At 33.5% G+C, this 12959-nt stretch overlaps 3 protein-coding genes across 3 annotated transcripts; 2 read left to right on the plus strand and 1 right to left on the minus strand.

The window, feature by feature from the left end:
* Positions 1-4320: 4320 nt before the first annotated feature.
* Positions 4321-5676, minus strand: LOC106316013 (probable chalcone--flavonone isomerase 3). Its single transcript, XM_013753872.1, has 5 exons — positions 5490-5676; positions 5300-5383; positions 5066-5224; positions 4632-4858; positions 4321-4526 (listed from the first exon to the last, which is right to left on the minus strand). Coding segments are annotated over exons 1-5 (630 nt in total). The 5' UTR covers positions 5491-5676; the 3' UTR covers positions 4321-4367.
* Positions 5677-6985: 1309 nt separating this feature from the next.
* On the plus strand, positions 6986-9148 carry LOC106316016 (phenylalanine N-monooxygenase). The gene is made up of 2 exons (XM_013753876.1): positions 6986-8005; positions 8280-9148. Exons 1-2 carry the CDS (start codon positions 7055-7057, stop codon positions 8904-8906), a joined length of 1578 nt encoding a protein of 525 aa, XP_013609330.1. The 5' UTR covers positions 6986-7054; the 3' UTR covers positions 8907-9148.
* Positions 9149-9691: 543 nt separating this feature from the next.
* LOC106315753 lies at positions 9692-10891 on the plus strand. Its single transcript, XM_013753571.1, has one exon. It carries the CDS (start codon positions 10092-10094, stop codon positions 10779-10781), a length of 690 nt encoding a protein of 229 aa, XP_013609025.1. The 5' UTR covers positions 9692-10091; the 3' UTR covers positions 10782-10891.
* The last annotated feature ends 2068 nt before the right edge of the window (positions 10892-12959 follow it).

Raw genomic sequence — 12959 nt, forward strand, 5'->3', positions numbered from 1 at the left:
AATCATTTTAATTTTTTACCAATTAATTTAGTAAAACTTCATAATACTCCATAAATTGGTGGACTAACCACTATAAAATCGCTATTCTCTAGGGAAACTTAGATAACAAAGGTTCCAAACCTCTTTGGTCTTCATCATATGTTACTGTAGGATACAACAATGCATTATAACAATATTTTCATATTTTAGAAATTTTCACAAAATCTATGTGTTAACCCGTACAAAAATATTGAGTTTTTTTTGTAAATGTTCTATATACTGAAACCTATGATCTTTAGTGTTGTTTTAAAATTTCTAAACATATTCTATATTTGTATTAATGTATATTAAATTTGCTTTCATGGTACATGGACTTCTTTTTAATTTTTAATCAATTTATTTAGTAAAATTTCAAAATATTCCCTAAATTGGTGGACTAACCACTACAAAATCGGTATTCTCTAGAGAAACGGAGACAACAAATGTTTCAAACCTCTTTGACCTTCATCATATGTTAGCGAAGGATGCAACAATGCATTAAATCAGTATTGTTATATTTTTGAATTTTTCTCAAAATCTATGTGTTAACCCCTACGAAAATATTGAGTTTTCTGGTAAATGCTCTACACACTGAAGCATGTGATCTTTGGTGTTGTTTTAAAAATTATAAACACATTCTACATTTGTATTAATGTATATTAAACTCTATTTTATGGTACATGGACATCCTTATAATTTTTTATCAATTAATTTCTTAAAACTTAACAACACTCCCTTAAGCAGTGGACTAACCACTATAAAATCGCTATTCTCTAGGGAAACTTAGATAACAAAGGTTCCAAACCTCTTTGGTCTTCATCATATGTTACTGTAGGATACAACAATGCATTATAACAATATTTTCATATTTTAGAAATTTTCACAAAATCTATGTGTTAACCCGTACAAAAATATTGAGTTTTTTTTGTAAATGTTCTATATACTGAAACCTATGATCTTTAGTGTTGTTTTAAAATTTCTAAACATATTCTATATTTGTATTAATGTATATTAAATTTGCTTTCATGGTACATGGACTTCTTTTTAATTTTTAATCAATTTATTTAGTAAAATTTCAAAATATTCCCTAAATTGGTGGACTAACCACTACAAAATCGGTATTCTCTAGAGAAACGGAGACAACAAATGTTTCAAACCTCTTTGACCTTCATCATATGTTAGCGAAGGATGCAACAATGCATTAAATCAGTATTGTTATATTTTTGAATTTTTCTCAAAATCTATGTGTTAACCCCTACGAAAATATTGATTTTTTTTTGTAAATGCTCTATATACTGAAGCCTATGATCTTTTTTATTGTTTAAAAATTTCTAAACATATTCTACATTTGTATTAATGTATATTAAACTCTCGTTCATGGTACATGGGAATCGTTTTAGTTTTTTAGAAATTAATTTAGTATAACTTCATAATACTCACTAAATTGGTGGATGAACCACTATAAAATTGTTCTTCTCTAGAGAAACGGAAACAATAAAGGTTTCAAACATTTTTAGCCTTTATCATATGTTAGTGCATGATGCAATATTGCATTAAAAATTATTGTAATATTTTTGAATTTTTCTCAAAATTTATGTGTTAACCCATACGAAAATGTTGAGTTTTTTTGGTAAATGCTCTATATACTGAAACATGTGAGCTTTGGTGTTGTTTTAAAATTTAAAAACATATTCTACATTTGTATTAATGTATATTAAACTTTTTTTCATGGTACATGGACATCATTTTAATTTTTTATCAATTAATTTAGTAAAACATCATCATACTCCCTAAATTTGTAGACTAACCACTATAAAATCACTATTTACTAGAGAAACTGAGACAACAAAGGTTCCAAGCCTCTTTGAACTTTAACATATGTTAGTGCATGATGCAACCATGTGTTAAAACAGTATTGTCATATATTTGAATTTTTGTTAAATTCCATGTGTTAACCCCTACGAAAATATTGAGTTTTTTTGGTAAATGCTCTATATATTGAAGCATGTGTTCTTTGGTGTTGTTTTAAATTTTCTAAACATATTTTACATTTTTATTAATGTATATTAAACTTTTTTTCATGGTACATGAGCATCATTTTAATTTTTTTATCAATTAATTTAGTAAAACTTCATAATACTACCTAAATAAGTGGATATATACTCTAAAATCGCTATTCTCGAGAGAAACGGAGATAACAAAGGTCTTTGGTGGACTGACCACTATAAAATCGCTATTCTCTAGAGAAACGGAGATAACAAAGGTTCCAAACCTCTTTGGCCTTCATCATATGTTAGTGCATGACACAACTATGCATTAAAATGGTATTGTCATATTTTTGAATATTTCACAAAATCTATGTGTTAACCCCTACGAAAATATTGAGTTTTTTTGGTAAATGCTGAACACATTCTACATTTGTATTAATGTAGATTAAATCCTCTTTTATGGTACATGAACATCGTTTTAATTTTTTATCAATTAATTTTGTAAAACTTCATAATACTCCCTAAATTGGTGGGCTAACCACTATAAAATCGATATTCTCTAGAGAAACAGAGATAACAAAGGTACCAAACTTCTTTGACCTTCATCATATGTTAGTGCAGATGCAACTATTCGTTAAAACAATATTTTCATATTTTTGATTTTTTCTCGAAATTTATTATGTTAACCCCTACGAAAATATTGAGTTTTGTCGGTAAATTTTCCATACACTGAAGCCTATGATATTTAGTGTTGTTTTAAAATTTCTAAACACATTCTACATTTGTATTAGTGTATATTAAATTCTATTTCATGGTACATGTGCATCATTTTATTACTCCTAGAATTAGTGGACTAACCAATATAAAATTGTTATTCTCTAGAGAAACGGAGACAAAAAAGGTTTCAAACCTCTTTGACCTTCGTCATATGTTAGTGCAGGATGCAACTATGCATCAAAATAGTATTGTCATATTTTTGAAATTTTCTCAAAATCTATGTGTTAACCCCTACAAAAATATTGAATTTTTCATTAAATGCTCTATATACTGAAGCCTATGATCTTTAGTGTTGTTTTAAAAATTTTAAACACATTCTACATTTGTATTAATGTATTTTATGTTCTTTTTCATGGTATATAAGAATCGTTATAATTTTTAATCAATTAATTTAGTAAAACTTCATAATACTCCCTAATCAGTGGACTAACCACTATAAAATCGCTATTCTCTAGAGAAATAAAGGTTCCAAACCTTTTTAGCATTCATCATATGTTAGTGCATGATGAAACCATGCATTAAAAAAGTATTGTAATATTTTTTAATTTTTCTCAAAATCAATGTGTTAACCCTTACGAAAATATTGACATTTTTGGTAAATGCTCTATATAATGAAGCCTATGATCTTTGGTGTTGTTTTAAAATTTCTAAACACATTCTAAATTTGTATTAATGTATATTAAACTCTCGTTCATGGTACATGAGAATCGTTTTAGTTTTTTAGAAATTAATTTAGTATAATTTCATAGTACTCCCTAAATTGGTGGATGAACCACTATAAAATCGTTATTCTCTAGAGAAACGGAAACAATAAAGGTTCCAAACCTTTTTAGCATTCATCATATGTTAGTGCATGATGAAACCATGCATTAAAAAAGTATTGTAATATTTTTTAATTTTTCTCAAAATCAATGTGTTAACCCTTACGAAAATATTGACATTTTTGGTAAATGCTCTATATAATGAAGCCTATGATCTTTGGTGTTGTTTTAAAATTTCTAAACACATTCTATATTTGTATTAGTGTATATTAAACTCTCTTTCATGGTACACGGGCATCATTTTAAGTTTTTATCAATTAATTTAGTAAAACTTCATAATACTCTCTAGATTGGTGGACTAACCACTATAAAATTGATATTCTCTAGAGAAACGGAGACAACAAAAGTTTCAAATCTCTTTAACCTTCATCATATGTTAGTGCAATATGCAACTATGCATTAAAACAGTATTGTCATATCAAGAAAGGAAGAGAGAGAAGAGAGTTTTGGTTACTTGTTTAATTTGAGTTTTTTTGTTTGGTTACAGGGTGCAAATTCCCTTGAATTAATGATTTCGATAATAATCATGATTGGATTGATCAGCTGCGCACTGCAATAAGTTTGGTATCTGTTCAAATTTTAGTTAACAACGTTGCCCTCTGAATTTTATAAAGACAACCATTCAACATTTTATAAAGATAACCAAACACGATGTCTCACTTAAGAACGACATATTACAACAACATAAAACACACACATAGATGATATAGGCTTTTTTTTTTTTTTTTTGAAACACAGATGATATAGGCTTATATAAGGAGTTTTAGGTTAAAACTACGGACAGAGAATCGGCGAGGGAGACGATGGTGGACGGTGAAACTCCTCGACTTCCAGACAAGTACCATTTCTGCATCATCCCTACCACATTCGCATTCTCTACTTTCAATTTGTCCTCTTCTTTACCTTCCGTCTCAAATCCAATCTTTACACCAATCAATAAAATAAAACCAGTTATACTATGCTGAGAAATTCACTGGTTATTTCACTTCAAAACAATTTAAAATAAAAGACGTTTAAGACATAATACCTCGCAGATACCATCTTTGGCTGAGAAACGGTAAGTGATGATGGAATGAGTCTTGAAGTACTTAGACTGAAAAAATCCAACAACTTTCTCGAGCTCGGTTTCTTCTTCCTCCTCGTACTTATCCTCAGCAGCCAAACGATCTCTCACCGAATTCTCTAGCTGCACTCCGTACTGAGCTCCTTTTATTTCCTTTATAACCACCACCCTTATAACTTTCTCAATCTCCCCTGCAATAAAATATCAACCGGACCGAAAACAGCCGAACCGGTACCGGTTCAATTTTGTTTGACTCATTGAGCCGAAATAAACCACAAACACTCTTTTCAACATTGAAATCACAAAGCCAAAACCAATATCAAACCAAATAGTTTATCTAACTGGAGAGCCCTAATTCAAAAGTGGTTTGCAACGTAAGATGGACTGATTAAGTTTACCGGAGGCCAGGGCGTCGAAGAAGTCGTCATCGCCGGCAAGATCCTTTCCGGTCTTGCCTTTCCATTTGTCAAGATGGGTTTTAACATCTGAAGGATCTAAGTAAACTCCTATGGCCGTGAACTTCACTTGAAGGAAATGGATCTCGATGTCAGTGATGCCTACAAAAAAAAAAGAACATATATATTAGTGAGCTGATATTTTATTACATTATTGTCACGTAAATGGAACCTAACCTTGGCCAAGAAGAGAGAGGGGCTTGGAAGTGATGATCTGTGGAGGAAAAGGAACCTCGTGAATCATTACAATCTCTGTTCCCACTGTTTGATCAATAATCACATGCGCCGAGTTTAACAAAAGAAATATCTTAATTACTCAGGTGGACAAGATTAATTAACTAACAAAATGCAAAGAGTCCATACTTACTTTCTTTTATTTTTGTATGCTAGAAATTGAGAGTGTAGAGGTTTATAAATCAGCTTGGTGTATCAACTTTTGATGATCTTACAGAAATTATTTCTATAAATTTTTTTGTGGAATATCTATATAGTAAGCGATCGAGAGACTGGTGGTAGGTAACATGATATCTGCTAACGTTCAAAGCTTGTGTGATCTAACAGAAAACGCATTCTTTTTTTTATTAGTTGTATTGTTTATTAAATGTTCGTAACGAATGTTCAACGATTCAGCAGGAAGCCACGTAATTAGGTTAACCAGCCAGTCCACAACCACTCGTTCTACCTACCAATGAAGATGGATAAATAAGGGAGTACTATCAAATAAAAGATACAGTGATTATTGTGGGTTGGATTTGCAAAACATGAGCCCAAACCAAGGCGAGTAGATTTTTGTACTCCAGATGAAATACAAGTAAAATATAACAAAAACATGGGCCATCAATTTACAACTCGATAGGGCCAATTATTGAAAAGCCCCCTAGTATTTTAAACGTGACTCTACCTAAAAATGGAAAAGGATTTGATGATGCATAACATCCACATGATTTTAAGAGCATGATTACTGGGGGTTCTTTGTTGGAGTTCTTAGCAGAATATAAAAATCCGTCTCTTAACTTTTAACTAAAAAAGCTAAGAACCGGTTCTTAAATAAGAGTACTTGATGATAAGCAAATCAAACACGCCAAAAATGCCAAATGGTATACAGTCGTAAGCCGAAGGACCGACACATTACGAGATATTGAATAGTATACGAGACACTGACTGTTGTTCCTTTTATGACCGGCAACTAATGTACGAGACGTCGACTGTTGTTCCTTTTACAGCCAACCAGTGATGTACGACTCACCGACTGTTCCAAATCGGGGAAGTTTCGATCCTGTGTCTAAACTAATTCTTAGTTGTTTCATCGTGCTTCCTGGAAGGCCGAGAATTTCAATACTTAAAACGTTTTATAGTAACCATAACTGAACTGTTCGGGACCACAATTAACCAATGGTGATGGTCTCTTAGAATCGAAAATTAGTGAAATATTTAACTCCATTAATAGAATAGAATACTATAGAATTTAGTACACCTGACATAGGAAGTTTCATTACGAAGGAAATTTTAAATGTTGCAAATTTTAGTTAATTTCATAATTAATAGATTTAGCTTTCTATTTTAATTATTCGTGCTTTGAGTATTTTAAAAAATTTATAGGCTGGCTAACTGAAATATATAATATGTTATGGAATAATTATAAAATTATCTGTAGAGTTTAGGCTAATAATATACATGCATTATCACCCAAGAAAAAAACAACTACCATGTATATGCATGAGATATTGACAAAATCGCGGATTCGTTAGAACTTAGAATGTTTTTCTTCCAACATGTAAAGCACATTTAACTCCCACCGATTACAACAAGAGCTAGTGCCTATATATAGCTAGCCTTGCTAATTCCTCATCACCTCACTTCAAAAACAAATAAAAACTATTCCATTCAAACTCCAACACAACCTAAGATATAATTTTCCCAAGTTGAGTAACAATGCTCGACTCCACCTCATTGCTTGCGTTTATTCTAGGTTTTCTCATCCTTACATTCACAGTGAAGCGTAAGGAATCGAAGAAAACCGTGTTGGTGACTTCATACACAAGAAACCTCCCTATCCCTCCCGGACCAAAACCCTGGCCTATAATTGGAAACCTACCGGAAATACTATGGAGGAACAAACCGGTGTTTCGTTGGATACATTCCCTCATGGGAGAACTCAACACTGATATTGCATGTATCCGTCTCGCCAATACTCACGTGATTCCCGTGACATCCCCGCGGATTGCACGGGAGATTCTGAAGAAGCAAGACTCCATTTTCGCCACCAGACCGCTAACTATGGGCACGGAGTACAGCAGCCGCGGGTACTTAACCATTGCCGTAGAGCCACAAGGCGAACAGTGGAAGAAGATGAGGAGAGTGGTGGCATCTCACGTGACGTGTCAGAAGAGCTTCAGATGGACGCTCGAGCAGAGAACCGAAGAGGCCGATAACCTCGTACGGTACATCAATAAACTTTGTAAGGGTTCTGAGGGTATTGATGTTAGGCATGTGGTGCGGCAATACAGCGGTAATGTAGCTCGGAAGATGTTGTTTGGTGTAAGGCATTTTGGCAAAGGAAGTGAAGATGGATCTGGACCGGGGTTCGAGGAGATTGAACATGTTGATTCTTTGTTTAAGGTTGTAACACATCTTTACGCCTTTGCATTGTCGGATTATGTCCCGTGGCTAAGGTTCTTGGACTTGGAAGGCCACGAGAAGGTCGTGAGTGGTGCAATGAGGAATGTAAGTAAGTACAACGATCCTTTGGTCGACAAAAGACTCGACCTATGGCGTAATGGGAAGATGAACGAGCCTCAAGATTTTCTCGACATGCTTATATTGGCAAAGGACACCAACGGGAAACCTGCTCTGTCGGACGAAGAGATCAAAGCACAAGTGACGGTATGCATATTTATCAACTTAATTATATATATACACACCACATAGTTGAGATTTTCATTTTTATACATAACTAGAAAATTTCGACGTTTTTATATATAAACATAAAATTCCGGCTCTTTAATTTTTATATGATATTCTTTATCATTTTTCTATAAGAAGGCTCTAAATAATTTTCCTTTTGCATTGACAAATTTTTTTACTTGTCTTTACAAGAAACTATTAATTTATGATCTCTAACATTTCTGGCTGTTAATTACTTTGTTGGATTGTGAAGGAACTAATGTTGGCGACAGTGGATAATCCGTCGAATGCGGTAGAATGGGCCATGGCGGAGATGATTAACGAACCGAACATCATGCAGAAAGCCGTGGAGGAGGTCGATAGGATAGTTGGAAAGGACCGCTTGGTCCTTGAATCCGACCTCCCAAATCTCAACTATTTGAAGGCTTGTGTGAAAGAGGCGTTCCGGTTACACCCAGTGGCACCGTTCAACCTCCCACACATGTCGACCGCCGATGCAGTGGTGGACGGTTACTTCATTCCCAAGGGAAGTCACGTGCTGATCAGTCGTTTAGGGATCGGGAGAAACCCTAACGTGTGGGATAAGCCGCTTAAGTTCGACCCTGAGAGACATTTGGGCGATAACAAAAACGTCGAGCTGAACGATCCAGATCTCAATATAATATCATTTAGTGCAGGGAGAAGAGGGTGCATGGGTTCGAATATTGGGTCGGCCATGACGTACATGCTACTGGCTCGGTTGATTCAAGGGTTCACGTGGTCATCAATGCCTGGTGAGGATAAAGTGGACATTTCTGAAAGTAAGACTGACCTTTTCATGGCAAAACCTTTACACGCAGTTGGAACACCTCGTCTGGCTCCACACGTTTACTCTATCTAATTGAGAAAGTGAACATTTTAGTTCAAAAATGTAGCAAGAATTGCATGTAACGGTATTGGTTTCCTTCGAGTCGCTATCGTGTCCTTCTGTTGGCCTTTTTTTCGTTTCATATTTTTGTAATTTTTTTTCATGTCTACTATATTTTAATGTTTTTAGCATATCTTGTTTTTCTTTCTTTCACTAGTTCGTTAACGATGTTTTATTCTATGAGGCTTTATCAAATAAAAGTGGATTGATGCTTATAGATTTTGACCAAAATTATAATTACGCAAAAATTGTAATACCACAAAAAAGTTTAATGACATGTTGAATAATCAAATAAAAGGTATGAAATTAATTAAAATTGGGAAATAAAGATTGTATTTCTTTCTTTCTTTTCTTGATGCCTCTAAAATAGGAGTGTCCAAAATTTAAAATCACATATTTGACACTATCATTACGTGATAATATATTGTTTGTTTATCCATTTCAGATGGTTTAAAAATGAAAAGATTGTTGATTCCAACGTGGATATATTTAGTTGACATGGCAAACATGTGTAAAGCACGACATCCACGTAGTTAAGCAGACGACTGTCGCGTGTTACTCTGAGACCGCCACGCACCCAAACCACATTCCCACGTGCCTATAGATTTCTAAGTCTCGTGACCACCGTTCGATCGAGTCTCTGTGGGGCGTTTTATTACAATCCTACGGCTTAAATCAAACGTAATACTCCGATAGTGCATCTGTCTGAAATAAAAAACACGCCGTTATTTCATTAAAGGTCTTTAATCATTGACATCGTTCCACTGTTTAATAAGAAACAATCCACTACAGACTTCCTATCGTGCAACCAGATTTTCTTCTTTATCATACTCCCATGCAATGATAAACAACCAGTAAAACAGATACTTAAATCACAGTGCACCTGGACACAACCACAGCAGATTACACCTAGTCCACCAGTTCTCAGCTAATTAGGTCAGCATGTTATAATGAACCTTGGCGTTATTTAAGTCATCTTCTTACGTTACATATTCATCCCACCGCTGGTTTTTTTCTTCGCCTCGAAACACTCATCGTTAATCTATCTTCTTTTCACAATATTTAATAATTCGAATCCGGCGAATTGTAGTCTTAGGTTTTGTGATTAATATAAATTTTATTGGACGTGAAATCTTATCTCACCGCCGCCGAAGAAATATGGCCTATGCAAAAATAGGTTACGGTGGTACTTATCTAGTGCACCGTGGCATATTGGAGTCCGATAACAATGCGAGATCCCTTCCATCGTCGTTTCCGATCAACCGCGATGGTACTCGCCGTATCAACGTCGGAACGATCTCGGCGTCTGTGGCGGAGGCGGTATCGGAGATAGAGAAACAGAGAGGAGGAAAAAGAAGCGGAGGGAGAGATCGTAGAGAGGTGGAGGTGACGCGCGAGAAGCTGGACAGGTGGATGAAGGAATCGGTGACGGAGATCGTGAAGAATTTAAGTGAAGCGCCTTTGTTAGTCCATCTGTACGCCGGTGATGAGGAGAAGGGGACGGTGGTGGTGATGAAAGCGGAGGAGTGGGCGGCGGTGAAGGGGAGATGGGAGAGAGGAGAGGCGGAGATGCCGGATGGAATGATATTCGTGGAGCAGCTAGGAGTGGGGGAGGAGGAGAGCTGCGGTTGTGGCTTTGAAGGTGACGATGGCACGCGTGCATGGGGGTTGGTGGTGCAGGGGAAAGGAGTTGAGTGTGGGCCGGTTTGCTATTTGCTAAAGACTACACGGGTCGGGTCAGGGTCAGGTCTGAGCATGCAGTGTACCCATTTCTGCTTAGCTAAGGTGTCGAGTTTTAGGGAGACGAGTGAGTCTCAGCTTAGAAACTGTTGGCTCGTTGGAAAATAACAATGAAGACTCTGTGTTAATCATGTGAATAATCAAATATTGATTTGAAACGTAATTGACTGTTTCGTTGTTTATGTTTATGATGACCATCCATATATACATCTTGTTAATATCATGATATTGCCAAGTAAGTTCAACCCAAAGCTGGTCATTCAACACAAAAACAAGGAAAGGTAAGAGCATAATTAATGCGGATTAAAACATCTCTTAGCTTTTAATTAAAAAAACTACTTTTATTATATTAGACTTTTCTTATACTCCTTCTGTTTTTTAATGTTACGTATTCTAGATTTTTCACATATTTAAATAAAACACATTAAATTTGCATATTTTTTTTGTGTTTATCTTTGTTTCATAATTTTAAACTAATAACAATTTAGTAAATACAATTAAGTTTTTTGAAATTTGCAATTAGTTAATAAAACATGTCTTGAAAATGTAAAAAATGGATCTTTTTAAAATAATTTTTTTCCTAGAAGGTAATATTAAGGAACATAAGGAGTATTAGATTAAAAATTATCTCCTAAGAGATCCGCATTAATCATGCTATAAGAGCAACATTATCGGTTGGTTTCATAAAATGAAGTTACTTAAATCAAAATAATAATAATTAAATCAAATCATTAAGTTTTTAGAAACATATGGAAAAAATGTAAAAAATGAATCTTTTTAAAATAATTTTTTTTCCTAGAATATATAATATTAAGGAACAGAAGGAGTATTAGATTAAAAATTATCTCCTAAGAGATTTCATTAGTCATGCTATCGGTTGGTTTCATAAAATGATCAGTTACTTTAATCGAAATAATAATAATTAAATCAAATCATTAAGTTTTTAGAAACATATGGAACATGTATTTAGAACATGACATATGGAGATAAATACTTTAAGACGTTTTAAGAGCATGATTAATGAGGGATATTTAAGATGAAGTTCTTAACAGAATATAAGAACCCCTGATTGGACTAACAGTAAGAAATATCTATTCTCTCAAGAAAGAGCACAAAAAGATTCCAAACATCTTTGACTATCATTATATGTCTATGCAAGATAAAACTAATAAAACAACATTTTCATATTTTTGATTTTTTCTTAAAATCTGAAGGTTAACCTGTACAAAATTGAGTTTTTTCGGTAAATGCTCTATATATTGAAATTTACATCCTTTAGTGTTGCTTAAAAATTTCCAACTACATTATAAATTTGTAATAATATATGATACACTCTCTTTCACGGTACATAGAAATCATTCTAATTTTTTAAATAATTAATTTAACAGTTAATTGTTTAACAGTTAATTTAATAAAAGTTCATAAATTGCCCAAATGAGTGGACTAACCACTATGACATCTCTATTCTCTAGAAAAACGGACACGAAAAATATTCTAAACTTCTTTGACCATCATCCTATGTCATTTCAGGATGCGACTATTCCATAAAGCAAGATTGTCATATTTTTGACTTTTTTTAATCAAAGTCTGAAGGTTACACTCTTTAGTGTTGTTTAAAACTTTTTAACCACATTCTACATCCGTATTAATATATTATGAACTATCTCTTTCATGGTACATGACTATCGTCCCTAATTGTTTTACAGTTAATTTAATAGGACTTGAGTGCACTAACCACTATAAAATATATATTTTCTAGAGAAATAGACAAAAAAAGAGTTCAAATCTCTTTGATTATCATCTTATGTATGTTCATGATGCATTTATTCAATAAAACAATATTGCAATGTTTTTTAAATTTTTCTCAAAATCTGAAGGTTAATCCATATGAGATTGAGTTTTCGTTAAATGCTCTATATAATGAAGTTGACACCTTTTAGTGGTGTTTAAAATTTTTTTAACCACATTATACATTTGTATCAATGTATTCTAAATTCTCTTTCATGGTACATTAGTATTCTCTCTAATTTTTAGCAGTTAATTAAATAAAAAATTATATATTTCCTAAATCAGTGGACTATGAAATCTCTATTCTCCAGAGAAACATACAAAAAAAAAATTCCAAACCTCTTTGAAAATCCTATGCCAGCAGAATGCAACTATGCAATAAAGCAAGATTGTCATATTTTTCTCAAAATCTAAAGGTTAACTCATACGAAATTAAGTTTTTCGGTAAGTGCTCTTTATATTGATGTTTACACTCTTTAGTGTAGCTTAAACTTTTCT

This window comes from Brassica oleracea, chromosome C9, assembly GCF_000695525.1.
Source record: "Brassica oleracea var. oleracea cultivar TO1000 chromosome C9, BOL, whole genome shotgun sequence".
NCBI lineage: Eukaryota > Viridiplantae > Streptophyta > Magnoliopsida > Brassicales > Brassicaceae > Brassica > Brassica oleracea.

What these genes read in the sequence shown, in the direction of transcription:
- LOC106316013 (XM_013753872.1), bottom strand. An exon ending in CCTCTCTCTTCTTGGCCAAG is followed by an intron (nt 5,225 to 5,299) that starts GTTAGGTTCCAT and finishes TTTTTTTTGTAG; the next exon opens with GCATCACTGACATCGAGATC. An exon ending in CCAAAGATGGTATCTGCGAG is followed by an intron (nt 4,527 to 4,631) that starts GTATTATGTCTT and finishes ATTGGTGTAAAG; the next exon opens with ATTGGATTTGAGACGGAAGG.
- LOC106316016 (XM_013753876.1), top strand. Translation starts at nt 7,055, where the DNA reads ATGCTCGACTCCACCTCATTGCTTGCGTTTATTCTAGGTTTTCTCATC. An exon ending in AGATCAAAGCACAAGTGACG is followed by an intron (nt 8,006 to 8,279) that starts GTATGCATATTT and finishes TGGATTGTGAAG; the next exon opens with GAACTAATGTTGGCGACAGT.
- LOC106315753 (XM_013753571.1), top strand. Translation starts at nt 10,092, where the DNA reads ATGGCCTATGCAAAAATAGGTTACGGTGGTACTTATCTAGTGCACCGT.